The sequence below is a fragment of the Rhinoraja longicauda genome, chromosome 17 (assembly GCF_053455715.1).
Source record: "Rhinoraja longicauda isolate Sanriku21f chromosome 17, sRhiLon1.1, whole genome shotgun sequence".
Taxonomy (NCBI): Eukaryota; Metazoa; Chordata; class Chondrichthyes; order Rajiformes; family Arhynchobatidae; genus Rhinoraja; species Rhinoraja longicauda.
The window spans coordinates 19,470,571-19,496,902 of record NC_135969.1 but is presented as its reverse complement, the minus strand read 5'-3'; the positions used below and the strand labels follow the sequence as shown (position 1 = coordinate 19,496,902).

General features: G+C 44.0%; 1 protein-coding gene across 1 annotated transcript; it reads right to left on the bottom strand.

Moving 5' to 3' along the window:
- Positions 1 to 1,175: 1,175 nt before the first annotated feature.
- On the bottom strand, positions 1,176 to 25,208 carry LOC144601806 (protein transport protein Sec61 subunit alpha-like 1). The gene is made up of 12 exons (XM_078414244.1): positions 25,045 to 25,208; positions 20,506 to 20,573; positions 14,944 to 15,009; positions 14,238 to 14,316; positions 12,836 to 12,967; positions 11,466 to 11,575; positions 10,200 to 10,353; positions 9,227 to 9,387; positions 7,845 to 8,042; positions 5,984 to 6,175; positions 5,457 to 5,533; positions 1,176 to 3,200 (listed from the first exon to the last, which is right to left on the bottom strand). The coding sequence occupies exons 1-12, from the start codon at positions 25,049 to 25,051 to the stop codon at positions 3,014 to 3,016; spliced, it is 1,431 nt and encodes a 476-aa protein (XP_078270370.1). The 5' UTR covers positions 25,052 to 25,208; the 3' UTR covers positions 1,176 to 3,013.
- Positions 25,209 to 26,332: the final 1,124 nt, after the last annotated feature.

Genomic DNA, 26,332 nt, shown 5'->3' with positions numbered 1-26,332 from the left:
AATATTATTCCCTTTATCCTGTATCTGTACACTATGGACGACTTGAAAGTAATCATGTATAGTCTTTCCAGACTGGGTGGCATGCACCAAAGTTGACAATAAACTAAACTCTTCTAAAGTCAACAATCAGTTCCATGGTTTTACTGATGTTGAGAACCAGGTTAGACACAAAATTCTGGAGCAACTCAGCGGGCCAGGCAGCATCCCTGGAGAATATGGATAGATAACGTTTCAGGTACAGATCCATTTTTATTCAGAAGGGTCCCGACCTGAAACATCACCTATCCAGAGTTGCTGGCTGACCCACTGTTACTCCAGCACCGCATGTTGAGATTTGAGGTGCTGCCTCTTGGGGATCTGGATGGCAGCTGTGGTGTGAGGAAACTCAAGCACAATCTCAAGACCTGGTTTTGATGTTTGACCAAACATTGTTTGCAGTCCCAGACTCAAATGAACCGGATGGCTGTGTTGAAAAGTTTGATTATTTTAAATCACTCAGAATCAGTTCCCATCTCTGCCCTAGCACTTTGGAAACAGGCCCTTCGGCCCACACCAACCATACAATCATCACACCTGCCTGCACTTGGCCCATATCCCTCTAAATCTGTCCTATCCATGTACCTGTCCAATGTTAAATATTGCAATAGTACCTGCTTCAACAATCTCTATGTATCTAGGTTGGGTGGAAGGGCCCAATTCTGAGCTTATGTGACTATGATCAACATGGTGAGACAACTGAATAAGCTGGACTTCTGGCCTTCATTGGACTGAGAGGAGTTGTGATGGAACCACGTGTCTTATTTCACTTGGGCAGTTTACAACTCAGTGGTATGAATGTTGATTCTCTAATTTCAAGTAACCCCAGCATTTCATTCCCTCAACCTCTCCCCAACCCACCAGTTCCACTGTTTGCATACTTGTATTCCTCTTATCACACCTTCTGCAGCCATCAATGAACCATTATGGGATACACCTTTCCTGAGGTAATCTGTTGGGGTTCCGACCCAAAACACCACCAATTTTTCTCCAGAGATGCTGCCTGACCCACTGAGTTACTACAGCATTTTGTGTCTAGCTTGTTATAGCACTGTAGGATGGTAGAAAGATAAGCTGTTGAGCAGAACGATGGCACAGGTATCCACATCAATTCACCTGGGTACAAGATCAATCAGAAAGACGCTCTCAAAACGCTTTTATTTATAAAGTCTGAAGTCAACAGGTTCTGGAGGGAACAAACACTGCTTTGTGGTTTAGTCATGGCGAACACGGGGGAATGCATAGAAATTCAATTTATTCCAAACTGGAACAGAGAACCGAGAGAAAGAAAGAACTCCTGAAACATTTTACACACAGCGAGAGAATGCTTTGAAATATCAACACAGCAGAGGGGCATCAGTTTCATCTGGACATGGGCATTGTGCACAGAATCAATGGATTGGTACAGGAAGAGGCGAGAGGCAGCAGCAAATTTATATCCGAAGGCCAAACCTGGAGGGCATACTCAATATCAAATGCGTTCTGTCAGCATCCCACACTCCAGTGCCCGCTCTGGGTCAGCTGGCAGAGGTGGTGAGCAGCCCATCCACACGAGACACCATCACACAATCCAATGTGAAGGGGATATCCAGCTTATTCCCATGCCACCTGCTTCAGGAGGGGAGGGAGCCCGTGATTTTCCCAACAACGCAGTAAATATTGCAATAATTCAGATCTATAAGGGTTTAACTTTAAAATGTGGGTGCAAGACACTGCCCATGAGGAGATGCTTCGGGCAAATGAACATCCATACTTTCAATAAATCTGCTGGAAATCAGCCTTTAAAGGCTCCCGAGTACACAGGTGTACCCAATTTGTTGTAGCTCATTGCAAGGCAAGAGTGGAAAGCTCAACCAAGGAGAGCAGTCTTCCAAAACTGCACCCAATACATATTTGTGACACCGTTACTCAGGTCTCCCGCACAAAGCCTTTCCACACTCAGAACACCTGCTGCATGTTCAATCCAATATTTTATCTCGGAAAAGACTACACTCTGTTGAAACATGACACCACGTCTGCCGGTAACCCACTATGCTCACACACCAAGGTATGAAGGCCCAAGGAACTGCAGATACTGGAATCCTGCATTCAACACGCAAAGTAGATTGGGCATCTTGGTCGGTTTGGACAAAGAGCCTGTTGCTGTGCTGTACGACTCTATGACACAAAGTGCTGGAGTAACTCAGTGGGTCAGGCAGCATCTCTGGAGGATATGGAGTGATGTTTTAGATGGGGACCATGTACAAGAGCACAGATAAAAAACGTCACGTGCCCATGTTCTGCAGAGATGCTGCCTGACCCACTGAGTTACTCCAGCACTTTCTGCTCCACACTAATACATTGTCAGCAGATTATTTGGTCACAGGAGAGCAGCACATCACTAGATCTCTACCCAACACATATTTCTCTGCCCCCACCCAGGTCAATTAGTGGTTCAGCTCCTGAGACTATTACATCCAGAGCCAGAACCAAGACATCACCTATCCACGCTCTCCAGAGATGCTGCCTGACCCGCTGAGTTACTCCAACACTTTGTGTCTATCAATCCTGGGATGTCTTATTCAATAACCATCAGGAGAGGTTTTTAATATACATATATATATATATATAAAAAGGAGGGGGAGGGGAAAAAAATCATCCCAGACGTCTTTTGTTACCCCTTTCAATTAAAGGTGGAAATGAATGCAAGCCACACAACAAAGCAGCACTCACACAAAGAACACTCATCATATGGTGGACGTATGTGCTTTTAACTGTAATTAAACACGTTCCAAAATTTGATTTTCAGCACACGGTGCCAAAAATGATGAAAACTTAACCCTTTACCACCCAACGGCCTCGAAATTCGAGATGAAAACAAAAATAAAAAGTAATAACGGGTGAGAAAGGTTTAAGACGATCTCTGCTGTGATAATTCTGAAATTTCTCTGGCTTGGATGGCAAATGCATTGGGGGAAACGGAGACATGCCCGTGCCCTTAGAACAGCAAGGCTCCCATGCTTCCCACTTCACTCTGTTCCTTCACGAAGATCTCAAAGTACTGGTAAATGATGGTGACCGCCAGTAATATACCAGTCCCAGAACCGATGGCACCCAGAAAGTCAGCAAGAACGGAGAGCGCGCCGATGCACAGACCACCAAAGGCAGCAGCAGTGGGAATATACCTGTGTATAAATCAAACAAACACATATCAGAGCTTTAAATGTAAGAACAAGGAACAGCAGATGCTGGCTTACAAAATAAAACAAAGTTCTGGAGTAACGTGGGTGTTTCGGTAAAATGGTCTCTAAAATTGCTCCTAATGGATGAGAAAGTGGTAAAACAGAATCAGAGTGTATGGGTGATCAATGGTCATCATGGATAGGCCAAAGCACCTGTTTCCATTCTATATCTCTAAAACTAAACACAAAAATGACATCACTGGTCAGACTTTCAATCACAAAAATAGCCCTTGAGCACTACTGAAGATAGACACAAAATGCAGGAGTAACTCAGCGGGTCAGCAGCAAATCTTGAGAAAAGGAATAAGTGACGTTTCTGCTCAACCCAAATCCTCACCCATTCCTTTTCGCTAGAGAAGCTGCCCAACCCGCTGAGTTACTCCAGCATTTTGTAGTCTATCTTCAGTGTTAACCAGAATCTGCAATTCTTTTTTACACACCTTGACCATTACCCTTTGCCTCAGGACTTCCTCTACTGGGATGGTTAGTCTGTAGACAACCCTTGCTGTGCCTGATCCAGAGACCTAACACTGGACTCAAGACTGAAGTGCTCCCATCCAAAATATTGTCTGTCCATTTTACTCCACAGATGCTACCTGACCTGCTGAATTCCTCCAGCAGTTTTTTTCTTTTCTCAAGATTTCAGAACCTGCTGCCTCATGTGTCTCTAAACACTTCTGAAAGTATGCACGTTTTCACAATAACAGACAAAACCCTTTAAAGCAACCACATGTAGCCTGGTAAATAGAACCCACCTGCACTGAAATGAAACTGCACTGGATAAAATGCCCCCTAGGTGGAGTCTGAGAGTCATTAAGTCTAAATTAAATGAAGTGCAATGTTTTTTACGTCTAAAACAGGCGGTGTGTTTCTTCCAGCCACAGTCTGCCACGGTACGGGCATCAATAAGCAGAGGGCATAGATTTAAGATGAAGGAATTTTAAAGGGGATCTGAGGGTTTATTTTCTCTCTAACACAGTAGTTGATATCCGAAACATGTTGCCAGAGCAGATGATGGAATCAGATGCTATTACTATGTTTAGAAGTGTGAGACAGATACTTAAATAGGCATGGGATGGAGGGAGAAGGAAGGAACTATAGATGATGGTTTATACTGTAGACACAGAATGCTGGAATAACTCAGCGGGTCAGGCAGCATCCTTGGAGAAAATGAATAGGTGATGTTTTGGCTCATAACCCCTCTTCAGGCAGAAGGTATGAAGGGTCTCGACCCGAAACGTCACCCATTCCTTCTCTCCAGAGATGCTGCCTGTCCCGCTGAGTTACTCCAGCTTTTTGTGTCTATCTTTGGTTTAAACCAGCATCTGCAGTTCCTTTCTACACAGCAGGTATGGATCGCACTGTTCTCATTCTCACTGTTCATGTGTGATAAGTGCAGATGGGAATAAAGATTGGTACGGACACAGTGGGCTGAAGGCCCTGTTCTGTACAATTCCTATTTAATGACCTCTCTAAGAGACAGTTTTTGTATTGCACCTACACTCTGCCCATCACAACAAAATATTTCCAGGCTGAAAGGTTCAACTTCAAGCACAAGCCTCAGATATTATAATTTAAAGCGGCTTTACCCACCAGCTACATCAAAGACTGCAAGAAATTGCAGAAAATTGTAGACACAGCCCAGGCCATCACGCAAACCAACCTCCCTTCCATGAACTCCATCTATACTTCAAGCTGCCTCGGCAAGGCCACCAGGATAATCAAGGACTAGTCTCACCCACACCCTCTTCTCCCCCCCCCCCCTCCCATCAGGCAAGAGGTACAGAAGTGCAAAACACATACCTCCAGATTCAGGGACAGTTTCTTTTCTGCTGTTATCAGGCAACTGACCATCCTATTATCAAGTAGAGAACAGTCCTGAGCTATAAGCTACCTCATTGAAACCCTCGAACTATCTTTAATCGGATTTTACTGGACTTTATCTTGCCTTTATCTATACACTGAACGGTGCCACAGACTGTCAGCGATGATGGACTACAAGCACTAAGATGAGCTTTCACAAAACACCAGAGCCGAGAGTTTAGTTTTGGAGAGGGCAATGCAGCGGGTTTTTGCTCTGCACTCGAGTCACCGTTTAACAGAAGCGAGGCAGTTTAGGATTTTTTTAGGAATCGTCATAGGGATTACACCTTTAAAAAAGCCTGGTACAAACTAAAAAACAGATTCCTGACAATTTACCTGTTAAGCTCATGAACCATTGAGGTCTCACGGTGTCCCCTCATCACCATCTGCTGTTCTTTCAGCTGTTTAGCAACCTGCAATTGAAGAAATATTCGGCTTCAGATGGTAGAGTTTGGAAAGAAGGCTTCAGACCTGCCACCCATGCAAGGCTGTTAAGAGTTACTATAAAGGCAATTTTTTTTGGCGTTGATCCCAGAGGAGAAGACACACATAAAGGCATGCAGACACTGGCAGACAGACTTCTACCAAGTACAATCACCCCAATCTTTCATCACCGACCTATTATATTAGTTTGGTTTGATTGCATTTATATATAGTATTATCTGATTTGACTGGACAGCATGCAAAAAAGCTCTTCACTGCACCTCAGTACATTTGACAATTATAAACCCAAGCCTAAAATATTTTCACAAAGCAACACAGATTCCAGATAATTTTAAATCACTCGATTAAAAGCGGTGACACAAGGTCACAAAGTTATGATTCACTTGATTAGAGCATGTTTCAGCTGTTCTGATACTCACATCCTTGGCAGAAGAGCCAGACACTTCGATCCAGGTCTTGGAGAAGAAAGCACAGGAGCCCAACATGAAGACAATGTAAATGACTGCGTGCACGGGGTCGTCTAGCACGGAGCCGAACGACTCCGGCGGGGACAGGAAGTAGCACAGACCACCGACCGGGTATGCACGGGCTGGACCCCCTCCTGTGTTGTCCTTCAACATGGAGAAAAAATATCCGTAAGAGCAAAGAACGAGGGGACGACAAGACACTTCAGATCACAGCAGGCGGCACAGTGGCACAGCTGGAATAGCCACTGCCTCACAGCGCCAAAGATCCAGGATCGATCCTGACCTTGGGTGGTGCCCATATGAAATTAATAGACAATAGGTGCAGGAGTAGGCCATTCGACCCTTTGAGCCAGCACATCCGTTCAATGTGATCATGGCTGATCATTCACAATCAGTACCCCGTTCCTGCCCTCTCCCCATACCCCCTGACTCCACTATCATTTAACTCTCTCTTGAAAGCATCCAGAGAATTGGCCTCCACTGCCTTCTGAGGCAGAGAATTCCACAGATTTACAACTCTGTGTGAAAAAGTTTCTCCTCATCTCCGTTCTAAATGGCCCACCCCTTATTCTTAAACTGTGGCCCCTGGTTCTGGACTCTCCCAACATTGGGAACATGTTTCCTGCCTCTAGTGTCCAATCCCTTAATAATCTTATGTTTCAATAAGATCCCCTCTCATCCTAAATTCCATTGTATACAAGCCTAGTCGCTCCAGTCTTTCAACATGACAGTCCCGCCATTCCGGAAATTAACCTAGTGAATCTACGCTGCATGCCCTCAATAGCAAGAATGTCCTTCCTCAAATTTGGAGACCAAAACTGCACACAGTACTCCAGGTGCGGTCTCACTAGGGCCCTGTACAACTGCAGGACCTCTTTGCTCCTACACTCAACTCCTCTTGCATTAAGGCCAACATGCCATTAGCTTTCTTCACTGCCTGCTGTACCTGCATGCTTACTTTAAGTGACTGACGAACAAGGACACCCAGATCTCTTTGTACTTCCCCATTTCCTAACTTGACACCATTCAGATAATAATCTGTTTGCAAGTTCTCCCGGTGACTGCGTGAGTTTCCTCCGGGTGTTCCAGTTTCCTCCCACATCTCAAGACGTGCAGGTTTATAGCTTATAGTTATAGTTATAGTTTATAGTCCTATGTCATCCCAGTTTCACATCCTACACACTAGGGATAATTTACAGAAACCAATTATCCGCCAAACCTGCACGTCTTTGAAATGTTGCAGGAAAACTGGAGCAGCTGCAGAAAACCTACGGGATCACAGGGAATACATATAAACTCCGTACAGACAGCACCCATAGTTAAGATCGAACCCGGGTCTGTAGCACTGTGAGGTAGCAGCTCTACTACTGAGCCACCCATCTTTCCCCTTACTATAAATCCATTCACTCTAGTGGTAGATTCCCCTAACCTTGGTTGAAAGACAACTACTATCTACACTATTTATACAGCTCATGAGCCAATCCCTTTGCCTGCAATTCTTTCCTATCCATTTACCCGTCTAAATTTATTTTAAATGTCACCATTGTACCTTCTAATGTGGTAGAAAAGTAAATGTTGGATTGGCATTGCGAAGTTCTTCCAACAAAGTTAGGATGTGACAAATAACCCTTGTTATTAAATCAAACCGGAATCATCCCCCCATCCTATTCAAGGTACTTTGCAATGTTTTACCAAGGCAACAGAAGTACAAGCCCATTCACACCAACCTGTGACTTACTTTTTCTGTCACCTGATGCCTTTATTTATAACAATGATTACCCCCCACCCACCATCTTGAAGAACTTGTACTTACAGACCAGGTGCCCAGTAGATTGACCAAGAAATTGCCACTGAATCTTGTAGATAACATCTGGGAGATGACGTAGAGATTGGAGACCAGAGCAGACTGGAGGATGATCGGAATATTCGATGTGTAGAAAAGCTTGATGGGGTAGGTATTGTACTGTCCACGGTAGCGGGCAGACTTGATCGGCAAATCCACTCTAAAGCCCTGCAAATGTTAATTTAGAGATCATTCACTCCGATTCAGTTTCATTTGATGTTGAGACTATTAATGATATAAAACCTATGCCCAGTCACAGACGAGATACAGATCATCCACGGCTTGAACTTATGTGCAGCCCATTCATACCAGTGAGCATTTTGAGTGGCTGGATGGATTTTTCAGCTACTCTGAAACTGCAGGCACCTTCTGGTAGCCCAATTGCAGGAAAGATGTCGCGGCTTTGGAAAGGGTGCAGAGGAGGGTTACCAGATTTCTGCCTGTTTTAGGAGGTATTTACTACAACGAGAGATTGGACAGACTTGGATTGTTTTCTAGAGGTTTAGGAGAAACCCACTAGAAGTATAAAATTATGTGGCATAGAAATGTAGAGTCGGAACCTCCCCCCCCCCCCCCGGGTAGAAATGTCAAAGAGTAGACGGCATAGCTTTAATGTGAGAGGGGTGAAGTTCAAAAGAGATGGACAGGGCAAGTTTTTTTGCTTCACAGTGTGGTCAGTGCCTGGAATGTGGGGGGTGGTGGTGGAGACAGATAGGACAGCGACGTTTAAATGGCTTTTAGATAGGCACTATGGACATGCAGGGAATGGAGGAATTATGGGTTAAGTGCAGGTAGATGAGTTGGTCTTGGCATCATATTCAGCATCGACATTGTGGGCCGAAAGGCCTATTCCTGTGCTGTACTTTTCAATGTTCTGTGTTTTGCTGTGTAGGAACTCGATTAGTGAACGCAGTTCCAAGGCGATCTGTTTGGGTTACGAATAGTTCTCAGGAACAGACCCTTGCTATAACCTGACGAGACCGGTACTTAAGTAAAACACAAGGTGCTGGAGGCACTCAGTGGGTCAGGCAGCATCTGTGGAGGGAATGGACAGGAACCCTTCAGACCGACCTGCTAAATCCCTCCAGCACTGTGTGTTTTGCTCAAGATTCCAGCATCTGGAATACCTTGCATCTCTAAGACGTGCGCTGGTTTATTGCTGTCCTGCAAACAAAGTGCATCTCCAGCAAAAATTAACAGCGGGAGCAAAGAGTCCATTTTCTTCACTGTGCAAGTCGTGAAACTGAATCAAGTCAGAGATACGTCACCAAATAAAGTGACAGAACCCCAATCCGTCTCAACTCTTGTGGGCAACGATTATCAGTCAATCTTGACAACACTGGTTTGCATACCTGAAAGTATATCACAACGGCAAAGACGAAGATGGTAGCAATGAGGTTCATGAGATTCGGCAGGTTCTGACGGTAAAAGGCTTCACGAAGAGCACGGACTTTGTCCTGTCGCGTGGCCAGGAGATGGAAGAGGGCAATGATTGATCCCTCAAACTCAGTCCCTGTTGGAAACAGAAAACAGTTAAGAACAGACTGAAAAAAGGGGCAAAACACAAAGTGCTGGAGGAACTCAGCAAGTCAGGCCAGCATCGCTCGAAGAAATAACAATAACAATTTGGATCGGGGCCCTTCTTCAGACTGATAGAATAAGGGGAAACTGGAAAATGACAGGGGCAAGTGATAGAACACGAGTGCTGGAAATAACTCCACGGATTAGGTAGCATCACTGGATGGTAGAACATGGATAGGTGACATTTTAGGTCGGGAGCCTTCATCAGACCGACTAATTTTCAAAACTCGTGCATTAGATGAAGGAAAGGGGGAGATAGGGTGCAAAATAGTTGTCACGTGTACCAGGGTACAGTGAAAAGCTTTTTGTTGCGTGCTATCCAGTCAAAGAAACAACTATATAAGATTGCAATCGAGCCGTCCAGTGTACAGATAAAGGATTAAGGGAGTAATGTAGAGTGCAAGATATAGTTCTCAGCATTGAAGCGCATCATTTCCATAGACAAGAGTCCATTGCCCGCAATGGGGTAGAGGCAAATCGGACAGTACTCTAGCTTATGGAAAGACGCTCAGTAGCCTGATGAGTATTGAGGTCATTACTTTATTGAATTTTTGTATATTGCATATTATCTACGAGTACGGTGTTTACAACCCAGAATGCTGTTGCAAGAATCTAATTGTTCCTTTGTCGGCACCTCTGACAATTAAACACGTGACCATGAGCACGGCACTATTAGTTGTGAGTAATGACCCTTCACTCGGCTGAGATTGGTTGTGTTGTCTTATAAAGGATCACGTGACCTACCTCTACCGGTGTTCACTGTAGTAGGACTGAATGCCTTCCATACAATGGTCTCGCAGATGTTTGTGGCGATGAAGAGAGAAATACCAGATCCAAGGCCATATCCTTTCTGCAGCAGTTCATCCAAGAGCAGGACAATCAGACCAGCAACAAATAGCTGTTTAAAAAAAGTTTGTAAACTCCGTCAGTTTGGTAAAACTCTACACGAAAGGAGTGCAGCTTGTCAGGAACAATTTGTCAGGAACCAAGATGGTTCCATTTTCCAGTGTAAAGCTAATCCTCCCCCCCCACCCAAAAAAATCTACATGCATGAAAAATGTAGTATTATGTCTCTTCTACCTAACATGAGGGTAGCTTAACGAAAATTTAGAGCACTATTCAGAGGATTTTTTTTCCAAAGAGATGGTGGTAGGCATATGGAATGAACCTATGAAAGGTTTGGAGAGATATGGGCCAGAATCAGGCAGGTGGGACTTGCTTGGCTGAGGCATGTGGAAGCATGGAAGAATTGGGCCGAGCAGCCTGTTACCGCTCTGTTTAACTCTGTTACCATATGTTTAAGTTTTCACTGAACAAATTCTTCCAGTATAACAATGTTCTACCAAAGGCTCCTTGGGGTAACTAATTGGTGGTCCAATGGAAAAAATGATGAATTGCACCAGTTAATTATCTAGGCGAATATCCCACACACAAATTCATAATACAAAGCAAATTGCAAAAATGGGGTTGGAACTGTGCATGTACATGTCGAATTTAGTTGTCCAGAATTTATCAACAATAACCATCCTAAAGACCAACAATGATTATCACAGAGGCACGTATGTCCTTGTCCACCACCAAGCACCCACTTATATTAGTACGGTTCACAAGTCAGAGCAGAATTAGGCCATTCAGCCCATTAAGTCTACTCCGTCATTCAAACATGGCTGATCTATTTTTCCCCCTTACCCCAAGAACCTGTTAATCTTCGCTTTTAAATACCCACTGACTTGGCTGCTTCAGCCGTCTGTGGCAATGAATTCCACAAATTTATCATCCTCTGACTAAAGAAATTCAACGTAATTTCCTTGCTAAAGGTATGTCTTTTTATTCTGAGGCTGTGCCCGCTGCTCCTAGTCTCTCCCACTAGTGGAAACATCCTCTCCACCTCCACTTTATCCAGGTCTTTTACTAATCCCAGCACCAGCTCACCAGCCTTTATGCCTTGACGATTCCTAATATTTAAACACCCACTTCCACCCTTCTCATCACAACACCCAGTGTCCTCACTTGAATAATGATCAGGAGACAGATGCCTGCTCCCATTTCCGATGGATCTCCGTACATCCCAGTCATGACGTATACAATGGCTTGTCCGATGGTAATGATCATACCAAAAACTGCAGAGCAAAAGAGAAACAATGCAGATCTTGAGCGAAGGCCTTAACAGCATGTATTTATACATCTTTTAACTAGTGAAGGGTCTCAACCCATACAAAAACTAAATAAATAGGCTTCAAAATTACACTGGATTGATTGAAGTTTGCCCTAACCTCTAGATATTTACAGACAATTAATCTAACCCGAGCCAAGTAATTTGTTGGCTTGTCCAAGGTATTTTCTTCAATACACAATTATCATTTATTCACAAATATTGCAGCAATCTTTAAAATAAACAGAACAGGCTGCGAGCTGCTGCGTCACAAGTGCCAGAGACCCGATTTGATCCCGACATAGGAGCTGTCTGTGTGCGGAGTGTGCACGTTCTCCCTGTGACCGTGTGGGTTTCCTCAACATTGCAAAGATGTGTGGGTTTGTGGGTTAATTGGCCCTCTGTAAATTGCCCCTAGTGTGTCGGGAGTGGATGAGAAAGTGGGATAACCTAGGACTAGTGCGAATGGGCGATCGATGGTCGGTATGTATTCAGCGGACGGTGGGCTCGTTTCCACGCTGTATCTCTAAACTAAGCATTCACAATGTGCCTTTGTGTCACAGATTATTTTCTGGGGGACAACGCTTTCCTCCCTATTCCCCCCCCCCCCCCCCCCCCCCACAATGGTAAGACAGAAATAGACTGTACCAGCTAAGTTAATCCAAATGACAAAACTACCGCAACTATATTCTCTGTAAATAGGTCAAAATGTGAAGTGATAGATTTTGAAAGGATTCTCCAAAAAGGACACCAAACTGGTTTGTACTTTGTGATAATTGTGCAGTTTAAGTAATTATCAAGAAATCCAAATGGAAATTCATGCTCAGAATGAGAAATTCAACCAGAGGATGTATCATATCATATCATATATATACAGCCGGAAACAGGCCTTTTCGGCCCTCCAAGTCCGCGCCGCCCAACGATCCCCGTACATTAACACTATCCAACACCCACTAGGGACAATTTTTACATTTACCCAGCCAATTAACCTACATACCAGTACGTCTTTGATAGGAACCTGAGGGGTAACATTTTCCACACAGAGGATGGTGGGTGTACGGAATGAGCTGCCGGAGGAGGTAGTTGAGGCAGGTAGTATCACAACACAGGCAGGTGGAACGAGTGTAGACGGGACATATTGGTCGGTGTGGGCAAGTTGGGTCAAAAGGCCTGTTTTGACACTATGACTATAAATTCATACAATGTCAACATGCTCCCCGAGACGTACGTTTTTGTGCTCCATTAAAGAGAGCGCGATCTTTGGGGGTGTCACCAACTTCGATGATCTTTGCACCTGCCAGAAGCTGCATGATGAGACCAGAGGTGACAATTGGCGAGATACCCAACTCCATCAATGTACCTGGATTCAAAAGAAAGACACGTCTTTAGTTCAACAGTTCAACAACAGTTCAACAGAGCTTTATTTGTCATTCGGTACCAAGGTACCGAACGAAACTACATAGCAGTCACACACAAAAAAGAACACAAGACACATGACCCCAACACATAACGTCCATCACAGTGACTCCAAACACCCCCTCACTGTGACGGAGGCAACAAAACTTCCACTCTCTTCCCCACGCCCACGGACAGACAGCTCGTCCCCGACCGACCCGCACAGTTCCCGCAATCTTTCTGCCTTCTTTATTATAATAGACAAGGAACTTGGCACTTTACACAGCTTGTAAGTCAGCTTTATTTTATTAACAATTTTATTCTCTGAACCACAAAGTCGTGGGGCCTGAGCCTCACTTCCCAGAAAGAGCACACAAAATTCATGATTCAATCCTGAAGGAACCATAGGCTGCAGAAAATATTAGATTATTATTCCTAAAGTGGAGATTGATAGGCACTTGAGTAGTAAGGGCTTCAACGGTTATGGGGAGAATGCAGGAGAATGGGGCTGACAGGGGAAAATATATCAGCCATGATCGAATGGCGGAACAGGTGCGATGGGCCAAATGGCCTGATTCTGCTGCTGTGTTATGGTCATAAGGAAAAGCAAGATGGCAATACAACATTAAAAATGTGTGTACCTGAAAAATTCAAATAATTGGAACTGAAAACTAATTCCAATACATGATGTAATTAACAAAAAAAGGCTCTTGTAGAGACCATAGAAATCAGAGGATCAGCAGCTTACTACTGAAAAACTGAACTCGAGTCCAACCATAATTGTAAAGACAAAGAACTACAGATGCTGGTTTATACAATAGATACAGCGTTGGAGTATCTCAGTGGGTCACGCAGCATCTCTGAAGAACATGGATAAGTGACCAGTCTGGAGAAGGCTCCTGACCCGAACCGTCACCTACCCTTTTTCACCAGAGATGCTGCCTGACCCGCTGAGTTACTCCAGCCCTTTATGTCTATCTCCAACAATTGGTTGGCTTCACTCAGTTCGTACTGGACTTCATGGAAAACTCTCAAGTCCAGACATACTGGCCTAGGAGAGGCAGAATGATAATAGTTCTCTTCTAAAGACTGGCCACAGTCAAAGGTTCACATGCAACAGCAGGTCTAACACACCATGTGAAGGGAAGATGGGGAACATGTGCCGCTAGAGAAACTTCAACAAGTGCTATTCCTAACTGGTGTCACAGAACCCAATCTAAAATAAACCTCATTACCTCTGTTGGAAGCTAGGATAACTCTCATCCAGTAGAAAGGATCTGCAGAGTCCGATGACATGATGCCAAATAAAGGAATCTAGAAACGGTTTAAAAACAAAACCTCTTGTAAGTAATTGTCAATCTGATAATACTCAAATCAAATCAAAGGCAAGTTTGAAACAAAATAAAAATCACTAAATCAAAGCCAGGCTGCTTCAGTGAGTCCAAGTCAACATTCTCTTCACAAACATCACCCCCCACACCTCACCTTCTTCCTGTGCCCCCCACCCCCCCCCCCCCATCCTAATCCTGGTGAGCCTCCAATGTTCCTCTACTGTCACCCTGCTTCATTCCCCTCCTTGCTACACTGATTTTCCACCCAACACCCCCCCATTTCCATTTTGTCCCCCCTCTTTCACCCTCCACCCTCACATCTTCACACAAATCCAGTACTGTGTTCTGGTCATCTTTATTAAGACAAGTTTCTTTTTCCAAATTCCACAGGAACTGAAGTTAAATTTCAGACACAGGCAGGAATTTGAATATATCTTTGGATGGTGAATCCAAGAACCTAGGTTATTAGTCCAGGATTTCAATTACATCCTTTCCCCAGATTTGTACATTAAGCCAGCAACTCTGTAGCGTTACAGCATTTTTATTTTTTGCAAGCCAGATGTTTGGCTGCATGAAGAATTGAGTGCAATATAGTTGTAAAGGTACTGACCTGGCAACAGACCAAGAAGATGAAAAGCGTGATGGCTGTCCATAATACTTTTTCCCTGAACTGAATCTGTAATAAATAATTAGAAAATTGAAACATCAACAAGTCAGATGACAGCATGCTATTTATCAGAACATCAACAGCTCACTCAAATCCCTGAGTCTACGCCACATCCAATCAGTTCATGGTCGTTGCCTATTTTAACATCACATATCACTGCTAGTATAAAGACACAGCATGGAAACAGGCCCTTCAGCCCAACAAATCCACACCGACCATTGACCACCCGCTCACGCTATTTCTATGCTACCCCACTTTCGCATCCACTCACTACAAACTAGGGACAATTTACAGAGGGTCAATTAACCCACATGTCTTTGGGATGTGGGAGGAAACTGGAGGACCCAGAAGAAACCCATGCATCACAGAGTGAACGTGCAAACTTTGCACAGACAGCACTCGAAGTCAGGATGGAATCCTGATAGAGTGCTGCACAGCAGTAGCTCTACCCACTGCATCACTGTCCTCTTGTCCTTTAGGTAAATTTTCAATATTAACACTCTTCATTTTTAGAAATTTCCTGCTTCCCTCTCAAATGGCCAGGCTCTGATACCCTCACCTTAGAATCTGCTCCCCACAAAAGACTCCTCTCCACCCATCTCATCATTAAACATCAATAATGCTCCCAAATTTGCATTAACTTGCACTTAAATATCTCACACACAAAGAAGCCTCAATCATTAATCCATAGTTACACGACAGAGAAAAGATGTCTGCTAAAGTAAGAGCGTTAAACTGGAGGCGCATTAAACATTGATTGCTATTGGCAGGACAAATCAGGAAACCATTTCACGGCAATTTTGACCTACATTTGCTGGCAGAATCGGAGAAGGGAAACTATTTACGATGACAATAAGCATTGGATAATCTACCGTTGTTCGAGAAAGGCAATGGTTAGTTGCATTAAAAGAACCATCATCACATTATTACTTAAGTACCAAGGTCTCTCTGCTCCCAACCCCATCACACCAAAACTAACTTCCTTTCTTAAAGTGAGAAACATACAACAGATCAAATTTTTGTTAACAACTTCACATTGTCATAAACCAGCATCCACTTAAAATAGGTCGCAACAATGAGATTATGCTTCTCGACAAATCAAACCCAGGGGCCAAACGGTGGCCAACAGTATATTCGGTTGAAATCAGCAATATCCATCTGGATTGTTATCAGGAGTGCTGGTAGCCCCAGATCACAATATCCCGGTTTTACTCCAAGCATGCTGTAACTGTTCAGACATGAAAGCAAGCATATGCAAGGCTCCATGGTATCCAGCTGGAAACAATTTATTTCCTCCTTAGAATAGCAGAGCAAACTTGGCACACCTTTTTTTTAAAGACTGGCTTGCCTTGACTACATAAATATGATTTCCATTTGTTCAAACTATGCACAGAGGGTACACCACAGGAACAGACACATTGGCCCACAACGCCTGTGCTGAACATGATGCCAGGGTAGGCTATTCCCTTCTGCTTGCACACAATCCATACCCCTCTATATCCATGTGCCTATCCATCTTAAATGCCACTCTCATATCTGCCTCCTCCACCATCCCTGGCAGCTCATTCAAAGTACCCACCACCCTGTATAAAATCAAACTGCCACTGTTTATATTATTGCTTCACCTGTGATGCAAAATTGCAATCTCCAAGTGTTATGATTTACCAATTATGCATATCCCAAAGTATACATGAAACAAGACATATAAAAATAGCACACAGGAGGCCTATAAAAGCAAACATCCACGTATCCAAATTTCTTGCTCCAGAAAGCAAAGAACTAATGTTCAGCAATAAAATCTGGGCTGATCCTTACACTAACGAGAATTGTTTTATGGGCCAAACGCTGGCAGGTGGGACTAGCGTAGATGGGGCATCTTGGTAGACATGGGCAAGTTGGGCCAAAGGGCCCGATTCGGTGCAGCATGAGATACATTAAATTGCGATCACCCCTAATGGAACAAGGCTTGAAACAAGGCTTGCATTGCCCCCAGCCCAAGTGTTGGTTTGATTTTACAAAAGAGGTGCCGGCAGTCTTGAAATACAAAGGTAAATAAATCCTTTGGGCCTGGCTATGTATCCTAGGACATTGTGGGAAGCAATGGAGGTAATTGCTGGGGCCCTGGCAGATACTTTTTCACCTTCCTCAGCCAGATGCGGTACTAAAAGACGAGAGAATGGCTAATGTTGTGCCATTAATGACAAGTGGCTGCAAGTCTTGCCAGGGAACTGTAGATCAATCAGCCCAACACAAATGGGAAAGTTACTGGTGGGGACTTTGAAATAGGATCCCCGCTTGCATTTGGAAAGGCAAGGATTAATTATGGATAGTCAGCAAGGCTTTGTGTATAGAGTAAAAGACTCCCAATTGAGTTATTTTAAAGTTGGTGAACAAGATGACTGATGAGGGCAGGGATAGATGTTGTCAACATAAATTTTAGCAAAGATTCTGACAAGTTCCAAATGGTAGATTGGTCCAAAAAATGCGATCATATGGCATTCAGTCAAATGGATACAATATTAAAAGATACCTGGACAGGTACATGGATAGGAAAGATTTATAGGAATATAGGCCAAATGTGGGCAGGTGGGATTAGCGTAGATGGTGCATCTTGATTGGCATGGGTAGGTTGGGCCCCAAGGGCATGTTTCCATGCAGTATGACTCTAACATTGGCGTATTCACAAAATGCTGGAGTAACTCAGCAGGTCAGGCAGCATCTCGGGAGAGAAGGAATGGGTGACGTTTCGGGTCGAGACCCTTCTTCAGACTGATGTCGGGGGTGGGACAAAGGAAGGATATAGGTGGAGACAGGAAGATAGAGGGAGATCTGGGAAGGAGGAGGGGAAGGGAGGGACAGAGGAGCTATCTGAAGTTGGAGAAGTCGACGTTCATACCACCGGGCCGCAAACTGCCCAGGCGAAATATGAGGTGCTGCTCCTCCAATTTCCGGCGGGCCTCACTATGGCACTGGAGGAGGCCCATGACAGAGAGGTCAGACTGGGAATGGGAGGGGGAGTTGAAGTGCTGGGCCACCGGGAGATCAGTGGCGTTAATGCGGACCGAGCGCAGGTGTTCAGCGAAGCGATCGCCGAGCCTGCGCTTGGTTTCGCCGATATAGATGAGTTGACATCTAGAGCAGCGGATGCAATAGATGAGGTTGGAGGAGGTGCAGGTGAACCTCTGTCTCACCTGGAAAGAATGTTTGGGTCCTTTGATGGAGTTGAGGGGGGAGGTAAAGGGACAGGTGTTGCATCTCGTGCGGTTGCAAGGGAAAGTGCCCGGGGTTAGGGTGGTTTGGGTAGGAAGGGACGAGTGGACCAGGGAGTTGCGGAGGGAACGGTCTCTGCGGAATGCAGAGAGGGGAGGGGATGGGAAGATATGGCCAGTGGTGGGGTCCTGTTGTAGGTGACGGAAATGTTGGTGGATGATATGTTGGATCCGCTGGCTGGTGGGGTGGAAGGTGAGAACGAGGGGGATCCTGTCCTTGTTGCGAGTGGGGGGATGGGGAGCAAGAGCGGAGCTGCGGGATGTAGAAGAGACCCTAGTGAGAGCCTCATCTATAATGGAGGAGGGGAAGCCCCGTTTTCTGAAAAACGAGGACATCTCGGAAGCCCTAGTCTGAAACACCTCATCCCGGGCACAGATGCGGCGTAGACGGAGGAATTGGGAGTAGGGGATAGACTTTTTGCAGGGGACCGGGTGGGAAGAAGTGTAGTCCAGATAGCTGTGCGAGTCGGTGGGCTTGTAATAAATGTCCGTCACTAATTTTTCTCCTGTGATGGAGATGGTGAGGTCCAGAAACGGGAGGGAGATGTCAGAGATAGTCCAGGTACATTGGCGTGGTGGAAGGAGTCAGAGGTTGATAATGGAGATACACACAAAGTGCTGGAGTAGCTCAGTGGATCAGGTAGCATCTATGGAGAAAAGAAGCTTGTTTTTCAGGTTTACAAAATAAGGTGGATAGGTACAGTCTTTTTTTCCCTCCAGTGTAGGGAGAATCTAAAACAAGATCATTGAAGTTTAAGGTGAAAAGAGAAGAGAGAGGACTGAGGCAAAAGTTTTGCCACACGGTGGTGGGTAGATGAAAGATGCCAGAGAAAGTGGTAGAGGTGGGTACAATTTCAACATTTAAAAGGATATTTGGACAGGAATCGGTATAAGAATGGTTTTGAGGGAAATGGTCTCAATGCATCAGCTCAGGAATGCACTTCGGTCAGTATGGACAGATTGGGACAAAGGGGTTATTTTTTGCTGTAAATCTCTATAACTGTAGAAAAATTAGGACCCGATATCTAGCCATTCTTGTTGGAGCAGAACTTGAAGTCAGAGGAAGATTACTCTCAAAAAACATACTGCTAATTTTACTTGCTAAATAATTTGCTGCATTAAAATGGTCGTTTTGAGCATGTATCGATGCAAACCAGCTGGAGTAACCATTATACAAGTCATACAACTCTTTTCAGAAAAAGACAAAATGCTGGGGTAACTCAGATCAGTTAGCATTTCCGAAGAACATGGATAGGTGATGTTTTGGTTTGGGACACTCCTTCAGACTCTTTTTAGGAGACTTTTAATTGGCTAAGTATGTTTTCTCTGCAAAATCAAATCACCAAATAGATTTTCCAGCATTATCCTCAGAGACAATTAATGCAAGCGAAGGTTAGGCAAAGGTATCAATGAACAGAATTAACAGACTTTTCAATCGTGTATCACTACTACTTACACTAACCATCATTCAAAATTTTAGGGAGACAAATGTTTTAAGAATGAGACTGCCTACTAACTTTGAAAAAACATTCCAAGAAGGTAGCATAGCTCAGAGGGATGCTTAGTTTAGCAAACCTAATAAAATGGCTTTGAGAAAGCTGTGCAGTCTTAGAGGTATAGTAGCCTTGGCTGAAGGATTTAACCAAGCCCGCTTTTTATAAATAACATTACTTGAACAGAAGCTCTTGCCATTTTTCTCAACTAAATCAAACTTTTCTTTTTAGTTCATTAATTAGTGCTAGATTTATAGCCAGCACATGATAGGACATAAAGAACCAGGGATCCCTGGATAACCAGGGATTATATAAATACAATATATTTCTGCCATGCAGCTTTTCTGAGTATACTAGACCAAGTGGACCAGTTGGGTCCAAACCTCTCCTGCATTGGTGCAGCACCATCTCCTCCTCCCCTCCCCGTTCCTCTCCCCTTCCCCCCTCAACCCCCCTCCTCCCCCCCACTCCAACCCTTTTATCCTCCATCCTCCCCCCCCTCACTCCATCCCCCCTCCCTCCCTCAAACCCCCTCCTCCCGAGGAGATAGGTTTAAACTTTAAAATGTGAATAACTTAAAAAATATAACACCGATTTCCATTTGCACCAAAGGGACGACGGTGAGTGAGATGGGCCTAAAATTGTCACGCTCTCGTGTACCGTTTTGGCTGTAGTTCAGGAACAAACAAACAAAAGTTTTAGTATATAGATGAACAGTCTGAGGCAACAGTTGATGAATTTACCTTTCTTTCTGGTTTCTGGATTTCTGGTAACACAGCACAGAACGGTTTGATAACTTCAAGGAATTTTACTGGAAAAGAAATACAATGACATTAGTTTGTCAAGTGTGGAAAACAGAAACAGCTGCCAATAACCCCCAGGATGTGGCCCTACTGATATTTCGAATTACAGATAACACACTTTTAATTTGCAAAACCCATGCTTCAAAAGAAAATTCCCCTTCCTGTCCTACTAATGTTTTCAGTCCACTGCCTCATGGAAGAATGATGCTTCCAAAATTAACCTCTGAGTGTTGAATTTGCAATGGCCAAGAGACTGTTTTATTTTCATATGTCCCAGATAGAACAATGAAATTCTTACTTGAACTATTTGCCAACTGGAACTACGACCATTTTGTATTGATCTTCCTGCGTGTTAATAAATCCAGTTTTGGGGGTGTTACTAACTACTGTAGTCCCGGGACAACATCGTGCAAAAACTACACAGCTGGAAATCCAAAATCAGAATAGAAAATGCTCCATCCCATCAACCGGACTTGACTCAAAATGTTAACCATTATACTCTACATAACGGATGCCTGGTTTCCTGAATCCATCGAGCCTTTGCTGTTTTTAACAACATAAAACCCAAAACGTCACCATCTATTTTCTCCACATATAAAATTTGTTTTATCAATGAATTTGGACAAAGGCTCAGATTGTATACTGCATTATTTTTATATCTCCATGTGTTGATGAATACTTAAAGGTTAGAAGCAAACATCTGGGAGGTCTTAAGACTATAAAGTATTTACAGCACAGCAAACAGCCAATTACCTAGTGTCCAGAAAAGGATTGATTATCCAAGAACCGCTGAATAAAGTCTGTACAGCAGGCAGTGAAGAAAGTTAATGGCATGTTGGCCTTCATAACGAGAGGATTTGAGTACAGGAGCAAAGAAGTCATTCTGCAGTTGTATAGGGCCTTGGTGAGACCACATCTGGAGTATTGTGTGCAGTTTTGGTCTCCTAATTTGAGGGAGGACGTCCTTGCTATTGAGGCAGTGCAGCGTAGGTTCACGAGGTTAATTTCTGGGATGGAGGGACTGTCATATGAGGAAAGATTGGAAAGACTAGGCTTGTATTCACTGGCGTTTAGAAGGATGAGAGGGGATCTTATAGAGACGTATAAAATCATAAAAGGACTAGACAACCTAGATGCAGGAAAAATTTTCCCAATGTTGGGGGAGTCCAGAACCAGGGGCTACAGCCTAAGAATAAAGGGGAGGCCATTTAAAACTGAGATGAGAAGGAACTTTTTCACCCAGAGAGTTGTGAATTTGTGGAATTCTGCCACAGAAGGCATTGGAGGCCAATTCACTGGATGAATTTAAAAGAGAGTTAGATAGAGCTCTAGGGGTTAATGGAATCAAGGGATTATGGGGAGAAGGCAGGCACAGGTTACTGATTGTAGATGATCAGCCATGATCACAGTGCTGGCTCAAAGGGCCAAATGGCCTCCTCCTGCACCTATTTTCTATGTTTCTATGTTACACTTTAGAAAACCAGAGAATTGGGTAGAATTTGATACAGATTTATATTTATTTTTGGATAAGAGATTGTATTTATTTATGACAAATTAATTCAATAAATGGCTTAAAGATTACATGAAGCCACTCCTAAAGATGATCTAAATATAGAATTGGATGGGATGTCGTTTTTTAAAAAACACAAATCGTTATGCACTATAATGAGCCAGCATTAATGTCATAGTGATTTTCCAGACTCTAATGACCCGAGGATGTGGGAGAAGGATTTTTGTAGCACAGGCAAACAGTGAAGCACCTGGTTTTATAAACACACAGCTACGCTGGATGTACCAGGATGTTACCTTCTTGTTATCACTGGTTCGTGTACTACTTTAATTGTACAAGTGGTTTCATAACAGATAGCTTATTGTCATAGTTAGCACTGTTATAACATTCCAATAATAAATGTCAGGACACAGCTTCATCTCAATTTACCACTGGTGCATCATGTTAATGCAAAAAGTGTTCAATACTTCCAGTGATAGATCTTCAAGTATACTGGCTGTTAAGGATAGTTTGTAAAAAACAAGGAACTGCAGGTGCTGATGTATAAAAGACAGAGCAGAAATAACTTGGCGGGTCAGGCAGCATCTCTGGAGAATATGAATAGGTGACATTTTGGGCTGAAACCCTTCTACAGACTGATAGGCAGATAGTTGGACAAAGGCCAGAAATAAATAGACAGAAAAGAGACTGGATAGTTTGCAAATCTACAATCCACACAGGTGGCATGAAATATTTGATATTTTAACATCCAATATTCCCCCACAAAATCTGGTCATTAACATTCATGTTGTCCCAATAGCATGATTCATATGAACCCAGATAACAAGCACGAGAAATAAAAATTCTCTTCAAGATGAGACAAAGCTTCCGCTAAAGCCTGGATTAAGGCACCTACATGAAATACGAGGGACCATAATTTTGTGCCCAATGACAAACCTTACCAAAATTGATCTTATGCCACAAAATACATTTGGATTTTTACACACAAGCTCTGAGACAGCCAGAGAAAAGTATTAAGTATGGTCCTCAGAGCCTTTATAGTGTTCAGCTCTGTCTGCCTCAGGGCTTCACGTCACAGATTACATTTAAGGAGTGTAAGGGATGTCACACTACATTCCAAAACAGGAGAGGTAATGTTTCACAATTTTACACTCAACGTTAATGTCTGAATGAAGCCAACATTCACAAAAGGCCACAACTGCACAAACCACATATATACATATACAGTGCAAACAATAATTGATTGCCAGTGCAGTTGCTATCTAGACTTCAACTGTGTCATGAAGCAAAGGATTAGTGTCACACCACTATTTTACAGTAGACAAAGTTGCACACTTGTTCACTATTTTACTAAAATCCAAACTAATTGTTTAACCTTGACCAGCAAATATCAAAATACAGGGATGAAAGTGTAAAATAAATGTGAGATTTTGCAGCTGTAATAACAGTTAAACTGTCAGTATTTATCATCACAAAGAAAATGAAACTACTTCAGAATCTTCACACATGCATAGTTTCACACAAATCTCAGCTACTGTCAGCATTTTAACACTCCTCTCAGGAAAAAGGTTTCTGAAAATAATAAGCAAGGGAATTAATTGAATTAATAGACAATCAAATTATCCTTCAAGTCAAATTCCCTGAAAATCTATGACTTTTAACAGCATATTTCTTAACTTCTCTGGATTTAAAAGAAAATTGATCTAATTAAAAGACTACTTTCTCATGTGACAGCTCATGGCTCCGCGAGTAATCAATAGTGGCAATACTCTCATTTATTAGAAGGTTGAGAGCTCAAAATCATACACAAACTCTAAATTAAAAATTCAATGCTGCAGTCTCATTAGTGCAGACTTTTGAATTGGGATTAATATCTTGTAGTGAGACATCAAAGGGGTCAAGGGTATGAAAAGGGTGCATAAGAGGTTTACCAGAATGCCACCTGGATTAATGGTATTAGCTACAGGGACCTGTTGGACAGATTTGGATTATTTTCACTAGACAGCATGGGAAGACCTGATAGAAGTATATAAATTTAAGAGGCACAGACACAGTAGGCAGTCAGAACCTTTCTCCCCAGGGTGAAAATGTCAGGACATAACTTTAAGGTAAGAATAGCAGCAAAGTTTAAGGAGATGAGCAGGGCAAGTGTTTTTTTTATAGAGGGTGATGGGTGCCTGGAACACACTGCCAGGGGTGGTGGTGAAGGCAGATAGGACAGTGGCACTAAACAGGCTTTTAGATAGGCATGTGGATAGGTGTAGGGAATAGAAGGATATGGATCGTGCAGGCAGAGATTACTTTGTCTTGCCATCAAGTTTGGCACATACATTGTGGGCCAAAGAATCCGTTCCTGTGCTGGAATGTTCTATGATCTGAAAGCCAGTCTGAAGAAGGGTCTCGACCCGAAACGTCACCCATTCCTTCTCTCCCGAGATGCTGCCTGACCGGCTGAGTTACTCCAGCATTTTGTGAATAAATCGATTTGTACCAGCATCTGGAGTTATTTTCTTGTATATACTGAGGATGTGGGAATTTAGGGGAGGGGTCCAAGTAGACCTTGTTACTGCACTTTAAGGATCCGTCATCACTAAAATGGGCTACGTGGCACTTAACCCCTATACCTCTCTCCCCCCTATCACCACCAACCCCTCCTGTCTGCATTTGTGGCCCCGGGAACCTGAAAGTTCAGGACAGGCTGGGGGTGGGCGACATTTCCCAGTCTCAAGGACGTGGCTCTAGGCTTTGAATTAGTTTTATCGATAATATTTACTATTTCCGCCGCCACCCCAGTCCCATTACGTTCCCAGTTGAACCACGTCATCTAACCCAGCAAAGGCAAAGAGAGAGCCTATCAAACCCAGCCTGCGGAAGCACCCTTCAGTCCGGGCCCGGAGTCTCGGGTCACTAATCACGCGAGTCCCAGGCTTGGTCGGGGTCTGCTAGGCCTCTGGTTCCCCACTACTTACTGCCCATGATGGCCGGGTGTGGTAGCGAACCGGAGTTCGTGCGATGTGGGGAAGAGAGCGGGTCACGGCCTCTGGGCACTGGGCTTGTCTGCCGGCCTCTGGAGTCAGGAAGATGTCGCTTCGTTGCCGCGTCAGGGCCCGAAAGACACGTCAGCGCCAGGCAACGGCGGGGGCGGGGGTGGGGTGTCGACCGGCAGCCAATCACCGCCCGCGCTCCACACCACCTGACCCCTGCCGCGAAAAATCCCGAGGTTGCGACAGATCACGTGATTTGGTCTACGGAAATGCCCGAGCGTCGTGCAGGCTTCTGACCAATCAGAGCCTGCGTTTCCTACCACCTGATACCTCTACCTCGGAAATACCCGAATCTGCGGGAGATTACGTGTTCCGATAGACGGAAGCACACGAGCGTCACAACGGTCGTAACTCATTTGAACCGCTGCCGCGGAAAAACCCGAGTCTAGTATGGCCACGTGATCCTATTGACGGAAAGACTCGAGGGTCGCGCCAGTCGCCAGCCAACCACCACCCGCGCTCCCAGGGCGCGGAAAAACCCGAGTCCCGTAGAATCCACGTGATCCGATTGACGGAAACACCCGAGCGTCGCGCCGGCTGGCCATGTTGACGAAGGTCAACTCAATGGAGACAACAAGAACTGCTGATACTGTTCTCCTGAACATTCGCCTTAAAGCTATGCCCTCTAGTATTTGACATTGTCATTCCTGGGGAAAAAAAGTTCTGACTGTCTTCCCTACCTATGCCTTTCATAATTTAGTATACTTCTATCAAGTCTCCCCTCAGCCTCCCACAAAAAAATCCAAGTTTGTCCAACCTCTTCTTCTAGCCAATACCCTCTAATTTTCAAGAGAGAGTTAGATTTAGCTCTTAGGGCTAATGGAATCAAGGGATATAGGGAAAAGGCAGGAACGGGGTAATGATTTTGGATGATCAGACATGATCATATTGAATGGTGGTGCTGGCTGGAAGGGCCGAATGGCCTACACCTGCACCTATTTTCTATGTTTCCAATCCAGGCAAGCATCCATAGAATCAAAGAACTGCAGATGTTGGTTACACAAAAGGACGCAAAATTCTGGAGTAACTCAGCGAGTCAGGCAGCATCTGGAGAACGTGGATAGGTGATGTTGTGGGTCGGGACTTTTCTTCCAACATTTCTTCAGGTAAACCCTTTTTCAGGTAAACCTACTCCAAAGCCTCCGCATCCTTCCTGTAATGCGGCGAACAGAACTACAGGCAATACTACAATGGCAGCCGAAAAAGTCTTCCT